General features: G+C 55.0%; 1 protein-coding gene across 1 annotated transcript in view; it reads right to left on the bottom strand.

Annotated features, from left to right (window-relative positions):
• The window catches only part of LOC141141030 (exportin-5-like), a 60,516-nt gene extending 48,290 nt beyond the window's left edge, over positions 1–12,226 (bottom strand). The window contains exons 1-3 of the mRNA XM_073628689.1: positions 11,994–12,226; positions 5,637–5,758; positions 3,315–3,387 (exon numbers count right to left, since the gene is read on the bottom strand). Of these exons, the coding sequence (XP_073484790.1) occupies positions 3,315–3,387; positions 5,637–5,758; positions 11,994–12,095 (297 nt within the window). The 5' untranslated portion in view covers positions 12,096–12,226. The remainder of the gene's footprint in view (positions 1–3,314; positions 3,388–5,636; positions 5,759–11,993) is intronic.
• Between the last annotated feature and the right edge of the window lie 1,723 nt (positions 12,227–13,949).

The following is a 13,949-nucleotide window of genomic DNA, read 5'->3' as shown; positions in this document are numbered from 1 at the left end:
AATACGGGGTGTGTGGAACAGAACATCCACGTGAATAACAAAAGGGAAGTGCCACTAGGAGATATATCAAGTGAACAGTGATGAGGCTCAATTGCCAAGGTGATAAAAATATATTATGTACAAGTGGGTGGGGCGGCCTGGTAAGGAGGGCTTTCTTTTGCCCTCCTTACCTGGCCATGTCTGCTGTCACTTAAAACAAATTACCATGTGCTGTATTATCAATGTTTTTGTCTACATATGTTAACCTTGTCAGTTCTGAATACAACTCAGCTGCCAATCCAGACTGTGTATTGTTTCACTTATGCTGCATTTGTTGCTATAGCCTTTATTTAGGATTTACTCAATCCTTCTGTTCATCATTATGTATCTAGAATGTATTTTGATTATTGAAATTATTTCAATGCCTGCATCACTATATGCTTATGCTCTGGTTTACAATTATTGCTACACATTGGGGCTGTTCTTTTCCCTCATCTCTGTTGCTCCTTGATGGTGCAGGGATGCCCGGAATCTGTCTCATTTGCGGCGACTGGCAGGCTCTCTTGTGGCGAGTGGCCACTCCTCCCCAGGCTGCCCCGCCCACTCATACACATCCCGGCCTGGGCTCCGACCAGCGGCATCGGGTCTTGTGCGCAGATGCGATCGTGGCTAGCCCGCGCATGTGCACTGTGAGATCGTTGACCCCACGACACCGTATGCCGGTGTCTTGCCGAGAAAGTTCCCCCCGCGGATAAGGACCCCCCCTCTACTGCGCAGGTGCAGCGCTTGCGCAGTAGAGACAAGGGAGCCCCTGGAAAGAGCCGAAGCTGAACACCTGAGTCAGCTGTACACGGCGCCTGGACACTACATTCTCCCTATGTCCACGTTAAAGCCCCACCATCCAAGTGGACATAGAGTTAGAATAATATGCCGAGCGCAGCGGGGCCGTGCCCGAAGCGTGGCAAGTGTAGCGAGCCCACGAGGGGCCTGTTACAAACTCTTTTTTTATTAAAATTGTCTTTGCTCGCAGGCGCTGTGTACAGCTGACTCTGGTGTTCAGCTTCGGCGGCTACCTTCTTGTTCCTACTGCACAAGCGCTGCGCCTGCGCAGTAGAGGGGGGGTCCTTATCTGCCGAGGGGAACTTTCTCGGCAGAACACCGACGTCGGGTCACGAGCTACAAGTAGCAGACATTTTTCTGCCACCCACCAGGCTCGAGGTCAGACCCGGAAGAAGCTCACGAGCGTTTAGTCCCTGGTAGATTCCCAGCTCTGAATGCCCCCTATGTCCCCTGTGTAATCTCTATACAATGAGCTCATACTGGAATATTTAGCCCCTCCTGACTTGATTCTGCCATCCTTCAGTAGACGACCTTGTACCTATGAGATTTTGTGTCTCTCATTCATTTAATCTGACACAATTTCTCCTTATTGCCATCGTTGGTATCTACTTACCCTCTTTGTTTGTTTGTGGGACCCTCTCCTCCGGGCTCCATCATTGTGGCTTAAGGTCATCTAGGTATATAATTAATTTATTTCTATCACCTTGGCAATTGAGCCTCATCACTGTTCACTTGATATATTTCCTAGTGGCACTTCCCTTTGTTATTCACGTGGATGTTCTGTTCCACACACCCCGCTTTTCCACATTGGTTCTCCATTTTCTTCTTCCCCCCTTTTTTTCCCTCCCTATCTTCCCTCCCCCCACCCTCTTCTTTGTTGTTACCCCCCCTTTTTTTCCCTCCCCCTTTTCTCCCCCCCCCTTTTTTCTTTTTCCCCTTCTTCCCTCTTCGTTTTATCCCCCCCCCCCCCCCCCAATTCCCCTTTTCTTATTCCCTTCTCGGTCTTCTTCCACTTCATTCCCCTTCTTCTGCCCCCCCCTTTCTCTAGTGTATTGGTTTGTTTGGGGACATTCGCGTTTTGTGCTCTTGTTGTGTTTTCACCGTTCCTTTTCATTTTCATCACGTTTTGCATCACTCCCTTTGTTCAACCTTCACCTCATCCTGATTCAATTTGGTCATCACCTCACTTGGACACCTACTCTTAGAATACAATACACTTTTGGTATATTCACCTTGTATACCTCATCCCTTCAAGCCTGCTGATTTGTTAATTTCCCCCAGTTGCCGCGGGAGGCTCCACTGGGTATGCCTTGCGCACCGACACCTGGGTAAGCAGCCCTATATCCCTCTTCCACTCTTTTATCCAACTGTACACTTTTGAAAATTTTGTATATGTCTCGACAATATTGTCAATTGATCTTGTGTCTATTTACAGATGTATTTCCTGATGAAGTGGTTCACACCGCAAAACTCGTTGACGTACAATATATAACCAAGTCACCTTTGTTTTAATGTCATGTAATTTGTACTAATACATTTTTGTAATTTTTTTTATGACTGTCTTTATATCCTACTTACACTTTTCTCACACTGTACCAAGATAGTCCTTTTGAGCTGCCCTTGGTGAACCTTGGTTGGGGACCAGGTTCCCAAACCTCTATATTCCACTAAATTTTTGGATGATGGTGCAATTTGTTATATTTATAGTTATGATTTTCAGACGCCACACATTTTTCTTTTAAAGTTCCCAGAAGCTCAACAGTAATTCCACAAACTGTTACCTGAATGTGGTTTTCTCAATCACAGTGAAATCCCTTCTATCAGAGGTTGGTAGTGGCAACCAAGCCAGTCATCTTCCTCCAGATGGTGGGCAGGGCTAGCAGGACTGTGATTGGCTTTAGTAGTGCCCAATGACAGTCCTCCTCCTCCTGGATACAGGGACCCAAGGCCCCACCCCAGCAGAACTGCACTCAATCTCTTCCCCATCACAAAAGCTGACGATCGCAGCTACAACAAAGTTAGAGAACCAAACAATGTTTCCCATCTTTTACAATGTGTGGGGGGCACAGTGCCTCCCCCTCAGTGCAGGTGCGGTGTCGGGAATTCTGAAATTGAAATGCATTAGTGTCTCCCTGACACTTCCCTGCGCTGCTCTGCTGATGGGGGAGGGAGTCGAGTGCCGGCAAAAGAGGCTTTTTGCGTGTCGGGGGTTGTCTACCCCTGGTTTATACCATTGCACTTTACATCCTAATTGCGTGTAAAGTCAGATGTCCCAATACTTCTGGTAATATAGTGCAAGACACCCCAAATGCCTACTATATGGGCGGGGAGACCCTGGTGGGTAATTGTGGTTAGGGCCTGGTAGTCATACAGCCAAGTCCATAATATGACAAACATATATGAGAACCTAAAATGCTTCACAATGAGGGCTGTATGGGGTCCACACTTCTCTAGTCACTGGCTGTATGTGGCAGTAAACGGTGGAGAAGACTTACACCAGCGATGAGGCCCATCACACTGTCCTTCAGACACACCTTCTCCTCTCGCTCCATGGCATTCCAGCGGAACCTGCAATGAAGGAAGACACACAGTCATGAAGATTTCTGTGCTCCCTGGGTAGGAGAAGAATATAAGAAGGTCATAACAGGATACACCATTATAAATTCACCATACACAGCAGGAGGAGTGAAAATAGAACAAAGCTTCAATTTAAAATACATGTACCCTCTAATGATGCATTCATCTTATTTGCTTCCTTTTGGTCTGTCAAATATCCCATTGGAAGCATTTTGTTTTAATCGGTCTGAAAAGTAAAAATGAATACCTGTTGATCCCACCAGTCATTTTTTTGGCTGCGATTGTTGCATGACAAATCGCAACGCGTGACACTGTCACCCAAAAGAAGTTCATGTTCCTTTTTAAGCGACGATTTACCGCGCGAAAATCACGGCAAATTGTAACGCGATTAGGATGACATCAAAAAGTAATGGCATTGCAAACGCATCCCGCGTTTTACAGCGATTTGGAATCGTGCCGATTCCACCCGCAATCAGGTGTGAATGGAGCTTTAAGTTCACCCCTTCGATCTGCAGAAAACAAATGAAACAGAAGATACTCAATTTCCCATCTGAACTCTGCATCCCTCTGATCAATGTTAATAAACATGTTACTTTGTATCTTTCTATAACTGTCTGTCTGTTCAGAGGGAGATAGATACAAAGTAACATTGTTTATAAATAATGTTATTTTGTATCTCTCGATTTCTAGCCTGAACAAGGTTTATAAAAAAGGTACCTTGCATCTCTCTATTGCCTGTCTGATCAATCTTAAAGCGGTTGTATACCCGCTGACACTTTTTTTTATTTTTTTATACCCCTGTAAGGCAAAAGGCATAATGAGCTAGTATGCACCGCATACTAGCTCATTATGAAATACTTACCTTAGAACGAGGCGTCGGTATCTTACCTGGTCCACGCCGAGGTAGCTGACATGTTGCCTCGGCGTGTCTTCTGGGTATCACGGCTCCAGCGCTGTGAGTGGCTGGAGCCGCGATGTCATCACTCCCACGCATGCGCGCGGGAGATTTCTTTCCCGGCAAGGTCCGGCATCTGCCGGCCCTTCAGCCGAGAATCCCCTGTGCGCATGCGCCGCTGCAATCAGCGGCTCATAGCAAGGGGAATATCTCCTAAACCGTACAGGTTTAGGAGATATTTTTTTTTACCTACAGGTAAGCCTTATTATAGGCTTATCTGTAGGTAAAAGTTAAAAAATTGACTATACAACCGCTTTAATAAACAATGTTATTTTGTATCTCTCCATCGCTTGTCTGAACAATGTCTGTAAACAATGTTACTTTGTACCTCTTGATTTCCAGTCTGAACAATGTGTTTATTCTCTTTGCCAGCACCTGCTGCTACAGATACCGTATTTACACAGCGACTGCAATGGAAGACACAGAAGCAGGACAAATAGACTGGATGTGCTGTGTACTTTGAAGGAAGTTTTTGGGCATGTGTAGCATGTCGAGTGTCCTCAACTGGTTAAAGGGCTCTCTTTTTTTATTAGGCCTCATTACCCACGCATGTGCATACGGCGCGTCCCCCCGGACACAGCACTTTTTCCATTTAGGAAAGAAGCAACGTACTCGCTTGCAGTAGTGAACGCCAATGCAGAAGCCATCAGCGTTTACCCGAGCACAGCCAGTCACTCATATCGGCGGCGGCATGCAGCACCCCGGGCACCAGAAAACATTGGGGGGGATTTTACTCCTCAGCACACAGGAGCTGCTAAGCTCTTGTGCAGGAGTCCCCGTTTAGAAGTTCTGCTTCAAGGTTTTTAATCACTCAGTAATGAAAATGAATTTTATACTTCTATACACATCAGAAATGTAACACCAACGACATGGTGACTGTATGGACAGCAACCAATCTATCCCTTTTCTGTTCTAACAAAAAAGAATAAAAAAAAAAAAAAAAGCCACACACACCAGCCAAAACTTAAGAGAAACCTTTTAGGAAGATTAGATGCGGGGTTTCCTGAGTGAGTAGGAGTCGTCCAGCCATGAATGACAAAATTAGCAGCATTGATGCAAACCACAGACTCAGCGCTGTCTATTATACCGGCTGCTGACACCCGCTCTGCAACACTCCGCCACTCATGCAGAACCCGAGGTGAACGCAGAGCAGGTGCACAACCCAAATCCTCAACAGCATACACCGCGCACCTTCTGTACACAGACCGTACACCACACCATGAATGCAGAATCCTGGATGTCCCCACAAAACTGACCCAAACCCAATGCAGGAGATGTTCCTTACTTGACTACGTGCTCCAAAACCTGCAAACCAAAGTGCCTGATGACGGGTGGCTGAGTCTTCTCTGCTAGATGCAGACCGCAGGGCACACACATGGGGCAAGTTTCTTTGAAGTCCTCACAGAACTGTATAGAGAAATACAAAATTTCAGGATGAGATTTCTACCCCAATTCATTTCCTGCTGCTCTACACCATCAACTGAACCTCTGTGCATAATACTGCAGACTCCGCCCTCTGCGGCCTTAACTTGTAACCCTAGAATCCCCTTCTTTATATACGATGACCCCAGTATACCCCCCCCTCCACATTCTGTACTCCCTGAATCCACCTCTCCTCCACACTCCCAATATCCCTCCCCCCTCTTCACACTCTGTACTCCCTAGCGTCCCCCCCCCCCCCCTCCACCGCACTATGTACTCCCAGTATCCCCCCTCCTCCACACTCTGTACTCCCAATATCCTCTTACCCCCTCTCCACACTACATACTCCCAGTATCCCCCTACCCACTCTGTACTCCCAGTACCCTCCCCCCTCCACACACTGAACTTCCAGTATCCCCCCCCCCCTACACTCCCAGTATCCCCTTCTCTATATAGTCCCCAGTATACCCCCCTCCACATTCTGCATCCGTGGTACCCCCTCCTCCACACTCTGTACTCCCAATATCCTCTTAAATCCCCCTCCTCTCCTCCACACTCCCAGTACCCCCCCTCCTCTCCTCCACACTCCCAGGACCCCCCCTCCTCTCCTCCACACTCCCAGGACCCCCCCATCCTCTCCTCCACACTCCCAGGACCCCCCCATCCTCTCCTCCACACTCCCAGGACCCCCCCATCCTCTCCTCCACACTCCCAGGACCCCCCCATCCTCTCCTCCACACTCCCAGGACCCCCCCATCCTCTCCTCCACACTCCCAGGACCCCCCCATCCTCTCCTCCACACTCCCAGGACCCCCCCATCCTCTCCTCCACACTCCCAGGACCCCCCCATCCTCTCCTCCACACTCCCAGGACCCCCCCATCCTCTCCTCCACACTCCCAGTACCCCCCCCTCCTCTCCTCCACACTCCCAGTACCCCCCCTCCTCTCCTCCACACTCCCAGTACCCCCCCCTCCTCTCCTCCACACTCCCAGGACCCCCCCTCCTCTCCTCCACACTCCCAGGACCCCCCCATCCTCTCCTCCACACTCCCAGGACCCCCCCATCCTCTCCTCCACACTCCCAGGACCCCCCCATCCTCTCCTCCACACTCCCAGGACCCCCCCATCCTCTCCTCCACACTCCCAGGACCCCCCCATCCTCTCCTCCACACTCCCAGGACCCCCCCATCCTCTCCTCCACACTCCCAGTACCCCCCCTCCTCTCCTCCACACTCCCAGTACCCCCCCTCCTCTCCTCCACACTCCCAGTACCCCCCCCTCCTCTCCTCCACACACCCAGTACCCCCCCTCCTCTCCTCCACACTCCCAGTACCCCCCCCTCCTCTCCTCCACACACCCAGTACCCCCCTCCTCTCCTCCACACTCCCAGTACCCCCCTCCTCTCCTCCACACTCCCAGTACCCCCCTCTCCTCCACACTCCCAGTACCCCCCTCTCCTCCACACTCCCAGTACCCCCCTCTCCTCCACACTCCCAGTACCCCCCCCTCCTCTCCTCCACACTCCCAGTACCCCCCCTCCTCTCCTCCACACTCCCAGTACCCCCCTCTCCTCCACACTCCCAGTACCCCCCCCTCTCCTCCACACTCCCAGTACCCCCCCTCTCCTCCACACTCCCAGTACCCCCCCTCTCCTCCACACTCCCAGTACCCCCCCTCTCCTCCACACTCCCAGTACCCCCCCTCTCCTCCACACTCCCAGTACCCCCCCTCTCCTCCACACTCCCAGTACCCCCCCTCTCCTCCACACTTTGTACTCCCAGTATGCCCCCCCCCTCTGCACTCCCAGTATCCCCCCCCTCCTCCGCACTCCCAGTATCCCCCCCCTCCTCCGCACTCCCAGTATCCCCCCCCTCCTCCGCACTCCCAGTATCCCCCCCCTCCTCCGCACTCCCAGTATCCCCCCCCTCCTCCGCACTCCCAGTACCCCCCCCCTCCTCCGCACTCCCAGTATCCCCCCCCCTCCTCCGCACTCCCAGTACCCCTCCCATTCCTCCGCACTCCCAGTACCCCCCCCATTCCTCCGCACTCCCAGTACCCCCCCCATTCCTCCGCACTCTGTACTCCCAGTATCCCCCCTCCTCCTCCGCACTCTGTACTCCCAGTATCCCCCCTCCTCCTCCGCACTCTGTACTCCCAGTATCCCCCCTCCTCCTCCGCACTCCCAGTATCCCAGTATCCCCCCTCCTCCTCCGCACTCTGTACTCCCAGTATCCCCCCTCCTCCTCCGCACTCCCAGTATCCCCCCTCCTCCTCCGCACTCCCAGTATCCCCCCTCCTCCTCCGCACTCTGTACTCCCAGTATCCCCCCCTCCTCCTCCGCACTCTGTACTCCCAGTATCCCCCCTCCTCCTCCGCACTCCCAGTATCCCCCCTCCTCCTCCGCACTCCCAGTATCCCCCCTCCTCCTCCGCACTCCCAGTATCCCCCCTCCTCCTCCGCACTCTGTACTCCCAGTATCCCCCCTCCTCCTCCGCACTCTGTACTCCCAGTATCCCCCCCTCCTCCGCACTCCCAGTATCCCCCCTCCTCCTCCGCACTCTGTACTCCCAGTATCCCCCCTCCTCCTCCGCACTCCCAGTATCCCCCCTCCTCCTCCGCACTCCCAGTATCCCCCCTCCTCCTCCGCACTCCCAGTATCCCCCCTCCTCCTCCGCACTCCCAGTACCCCCCCTCCTCCTCCGCACTCCCAGTATCCCCCCTCCTCCTCCGCACTCCCAGTATCCCCCCTCCTCCTCCGCACTCCCAGTATCCCCCCTCCTCCTCCGCACTCCCAGTATCCCCCCTCCTCCTCCGCACTCCCAGTATCCCCCCTCCTCCTCCGCACTCCCAGTATCCCCCCTCCTCCTCCGCACTCTGTACTCCCAGTATCCCCCCTCCTCCTCCGCACTCTGTACTCCCAGTATCCCCCCTCCTCCTCCGCACTCTGTACTCCCAGTATCCCCCCTCCTCCTCCGCACTCTGTACTCCCAGTATCCCCCCCTCCTCCGCACTCCCAGTATCCCCCCCTCCTCCGCACTCCCAGTATCCCCCCCTCCTCCGCACTCCCAGTATCCCCCCCTCCTCCTCCGCACTCCCAGTATCCCCCCTCCTCCTCCGCACTCCCAGTATCCCCCCTCCTCCTCCGCACTCTGTACTCCCAGTATCCCCCCCTCCTCCGCACTCCCAGTACCCCCCAATTCTTCCGCACTCTGTACTCCCAGTATCCCCCCTCCTCCTCCGCACTCTGTACTCCCAGTATCCCCCCTCCTCCTCCGCACTCCCAGTATCCCCCCTCCTCCTCCGCACTCCCAGTATCCCCCCTCCTCCTCCGCACTCTGTACTCCCAGTATCCCCCCTCCTCCTCCGCACTCTGTACTCCCAGTATCCCCCCTCCTCCTCCGCACTCTGTACTCCCAGTATCCCCCCTCCTCCTCCGCACTCCCAGTATCCCCCCTCCTCCTCCGCACTCCCAGTATCCCCCCTCCTCCTCCGCACTCCCAGTATCCCCCCTCCTCCTCCGCACTCCCAGTATCCCCCCTCCTCCTCCGCACTCCCAGTATCCCCCCTCCTCCTCCGCACTCCCAGTATCCCCCCTCCTCCTCCGCACTCCCAGTATCCCCCCTCCTCCTCCGCACTCTGTACTCCCAGTATCCCCCCTCCTCCTCCGCACTCCCAGTATCCCCCCCCTCCTCCGCACTCCCAGTATCCCCCCCCTCCTCCGCACTCCCAGTATCCCCCCCCTCCTCCGCACTCCCAGTATCCCCCCCCTCCTCCGCACTCCCAGTACCCCCCCCCCTCCTCCGCACTCCCAGTATCCCCCCCCCTCCTCCGCACTCCCAGTACCCCTCCCATTCCTCCGCACTCCCAGTACCCCCCCCATTCCTCCGCACTCCCAGTACCCCCCCCATTCCTCCGCACTCTGTACTCCCAGTATCCCCCCTCCTCCTCCGCACTCTGTACTCCCAGTATCCCCCCTCCTCCTCCGCACTCTGTACTCCCAGTATCCCCCCTCCTCCTCCGCACTCCCAGTATCCCAGTATCCCCCCTCCTCCTCCGCACTCTGTACTCCCAGTATCCCCCCTCCTCCTCCGCACTCCCAGTATCCCCCCTCCTCCTCCGCACTCCCAGTATCCCCCCTCCTCCTCCGCACTCTGTACTCCCAGTATCCCCCTCCTCCTCCTCCGCACTCTGTACTCCCAGTATCCCCCCTCCTCCTCCGCACTCCCAGTATCCCCCCTCCTCCTCCGCACTCCCAGTATCCCCCCTCCTCCTCCGCACTCCCAGTATCCCCCCTCCTCCTCCGCACTCTGTACTCCCAGTATCCCCCCTCCTCCTCCGCACTCTGTACTCCCAGTATCCCCCCCTCCTCCGCACTCCCAGTATCCCCCCTCCTCCTCCGCACTCTGTACTCCCAGTATCCCCCCTCCTCCTCCGCACTCCCAGTATCCCCCCTCCTCCTCCGCACTCCCAGTATCCCCCCTCCTCCTCCGCACTCCCAGTATCCCCCCTCCTCCTCCGCACTCCCAGTACCCCCCCTCCTCCTCCGCACTCCCAGTATCCCCCCTCCTCCTCCGCACTCCCAGTATCCCCCCTCCTCCTCCGCACTCCCAGTATCCCCCCTCCTCCTCCGCACTCCCAGTATCCCCCCTCCTCCTCCGCACTCCCAGTATCCCCCCTCCTCCTCCGCACTCCCAGTATCCCCCCTCCTCCTCCGCACTCTGTACTCCCAGTATCCCCCCTCCTCCTCCGCACTCTGTACTCCCAGTATCCCCCCTCCTCCTCCGCACTCTGTACTCCCAGTATCCCCCCTCCTCCTCCGCACTCTGTACTCCCAGTATCCCCCCCTCCTCCGCACTCCCAGTATCCCCCCCTCCTCCGCACTCCCAGTATCCCCCCCTCCTCCGCACTCCCAGTATCCCCCCCTCCTCCTCCGCACTCCCAGTATCCCCCCTCCTCCTCCGCACTCTGTACTCCCAGTATCCCCCCCTCCTCCGCACTCCCAGTACCCCCCAATTCTTCCGCACTCTGTACTCCCAGTATCCCCCCTCCTCCTCCGCACTCTGTACTCCCAGTATCCCCCCTCCTCCTCCGCACTCCCAGTATCCCCCCTCCTCCTCCGCACTCCCAGTATCCCCCCTCCTCCTCCGCACTCTGTACTCCCAGTATCCCCCCTCCTCCTCCGCACTCTGTACTCCCAGTATCCCCCCTCCTCCTCCGCACTCTGTACTCCCAGTATCCCCCCTCCTCCTCCGCACTCCCAGTATCCCCCCTCCTCCTCCGCACTCCCAGTATCCCCCCTCCTCCTCCGCACTCCCAGTATCCCCCCTCCTCCTCCGCACTCCCAGTATCCCCCCTCCTCCTCCGCACTCCCAGTATCCCCCCTCCTCCTCCGCACTCCCAGTATCCCCCCTCCTCCTCCGCACTCCCAGTATCCCCCCTCCTCCTCCGCACTCTGTACTCCCAGTATCCCCCCTCCTCCTCCGCACTCTGTACTCCCAGTATCCCCCCCTCCTCCGCACTCCCAGTATCCCCCCCTCCTCCGCACTCCCAGTATCCCCCCCATTCCTCCGCACTCCCAGTACCCCCCCCATTCCTCCGCACTCCCAGTATCCCCCCCATTCCTCCGCACTCCCAGTATCCCCCCTCCTCCTCCGCACTCCCAGTATCCCCCCTCCTCCTCCGCACTCCCAGTATCCCCCCTCCTCCTCCGCACTCCCAGTATCCCAGTATCCCCCCTCCTCCTCCGCACTCTGTACTCCCAGTATCCCCCCCTCCTCCGCACTCCCAGTATCCCCCCCTCCTCCGCACTCCCAGTATCCCCCCCATTCCTCCGCACTCCCAGTATCCCCCCCATTCCTCCGCACTCCCAGTATCCCCCCCCCTCCTCCGCACTCCCAGTATCCCCCCCATTCCTCCGCACTCCCAGTATCCCCCCCCTCCTCCGCACTCCCAGTATCCCCCCCTCCTCCGCACTCCCAGTATCCCCCCCATTCCTCCGCACTCCCAGTACCCCCCCCATTCCTCCGCACTCCCAGTACCCCCCCCATTCCTGCGCACTCCCAGTATCCCCCCCTTCCTCCGCATTCTGTAGTCCCAGTATACCCCCCTCCTCCACACTCTCTACTCCCAGTATCCCCCCCTCCTCCACACTCTCTACTCCCAGTATCCCCCCCCCCTGCACACTCTCTACTCCCAGTATCCCCCCCCCCCCTTTCCTCACCCTCAAGGCCTCCAGTCGGTGTTCCTGGGTGGAGCCGGGCTCCATGATGATGGTGACAGCCCTCACTAGCTGTTCGCACAAACCCTGCACCTGCTCAGCCATCTTCCCGGGGGGGTCTGTCTCTACACCGACAATCCAACGAGAAGATCGATTAGCCGCGCATGTGCTGAACACCCGGCATGGGATACACCGAGCATGCGCACTGCGGCACCGGACCCTCTGCGCCTGCGCACTGACACGCTACAGCCGGAGCCGATTACGCATGCGCGGACTCCTCCTCCTCTGCCAACTTGCTCCGCACAGTCTCCGCCCACTGGCGAGGCGTCATCGTGCTGACAGGGCAGTGGCGGGAAATGTGAGGAGAGGTGAGAGTCCACCTACCTGAGGACAGAGTGAGAGATGGGGTGCACCTACCTACCTTGTATGTGAGGTGAGAGTCCACGTACCTACCTAACTCCCTCTTCTTGGTGAGATAACAACTACCTACCGACCTGCTAACCACTTACCTGATCCCCCTTCCATCTGAGATGAGGTGTGAGAGTGTCAACCAACCTACCTTCATTATATCCCTTCAGGCCATGAGAGGACCTACTGACCATCTACTTACCTGACCTCCCTTACATCTGAGGAGAGGTGACAGAATGCTCACCTACCTACCAACTTACTACCTACCTGACCTCCCTTCTATCAACTTAATGAGAGGTGAGAGAGCGCCTTCCAACCGTCTACCTACCTGACCTCCATCAGTAGTGACAGAGTGTCCACCTACCTACCAAACCCCTCATATTCCTGAGGGAACGCCTATCTTCCTATTGACTTACTACCTACCTGATTCCCCCTTCCACCTGAGAGGAGGTGTGAGGGTGTCCACCAACCTACCTTCCTTATATCCCTTCAGGAATGTAGTGAGGGCTCCGCGCTTAGGATATAACTAAGGTTTCGGCCTCCCCTAATAGACTCCCACAGGGGGCGATAGTAAAAGGGGGTTATTGGCGCTACCTATAGGCCATGAGGTGATTGCTCAAACCGGGGCATTTTCATCCCCCTTCCTGCCCAGGCCAATTTTTTTAGTTTTCAGCGCTGTCGCATTTTGAATGACAATTGCGCGGTTCATGCAACGCTCTACCCAAATGACATATTTATTATTTTTTGCACACAAATGGAGCTGTCTTTTGGTGGTATTTATTCACCGCCGGGGTTTTTATTTTTTTGCGCTATAAACAAAAGAATAGCGACAATTTTGAAAAAAAAAAAATATTTTTTTTTTACTTTTTTGCTATAATATCCCAATTAAAAAAAAAAAAAAAAAAAAAAAAACAAATTTTTTACCTCAGTTTAGGCCGATATGTACTTTTCTACATATTTTTGGTAAAAAAAAATTGCAATAAGCGTATACTGATTGGTTTGCGCAAAAGTTATAGCGTCTACAAAATAGGGGATAGTTTTATGGCATTTTTATTTTTTTTTTACTAGTAATGGCGGCGATCTGCGATTTTCTTTTTTTTTTTTTTTTTCATTACTGTGACGTTGCGACAGACTTATCGGACACTTTTGACACATTTTTGGGACCATTCACATTTATACAGCGATCAGTGCTATAAAATTGCACTGATTTATGTGTAAATGTGACTGGCAGGGAAGGGGTTAACGCTAGGGGGTGATCGAGGAGGTTAATTATGTTTCCTAAGGAGTGATTCTAACTGTAGGGGGGAGGGGACTCACAAGGGGAGGAGACAGATCGGTGTTCCTCTGTACTGGGAACACACCATCGGTCTCCTCCCACCTGACAGGACGTGGATCTGTGTGTTTACACACACACAGATCCACGGTTCTGATGTGTTCACGGGCAATCATGGGTGCCCAGCGGACATCGCGGCCGCCGGGCAAGCGCACGGGGTCCCGAGCAACGCGGCACGCCCCCTAGACGGCCGGGGAGCCGAGGACGTCATATGACAC

Source organism: Aquarana catesbeiana, linkage group LG04, assembly GCF_042186555.1.
Source record: "Aquarana catesbeiana isolate 2022-GZ linkage group LG04, ASM4218655v1, whole genome shotgun sequence".
In the NCBI taxonomy this organism is placed as follows: domain Eukaryota; kingdom Metazoa; phylum Chordata; class Amphibia; order Anura; family Ranidae; genus Aquarana; species Aquarana catesbeiana.
The sequence above is the reverse complement of the archived record's forward strand: the minus strand, read 5'-3'. Positions and strand labels throughout refer to the sequence as shown.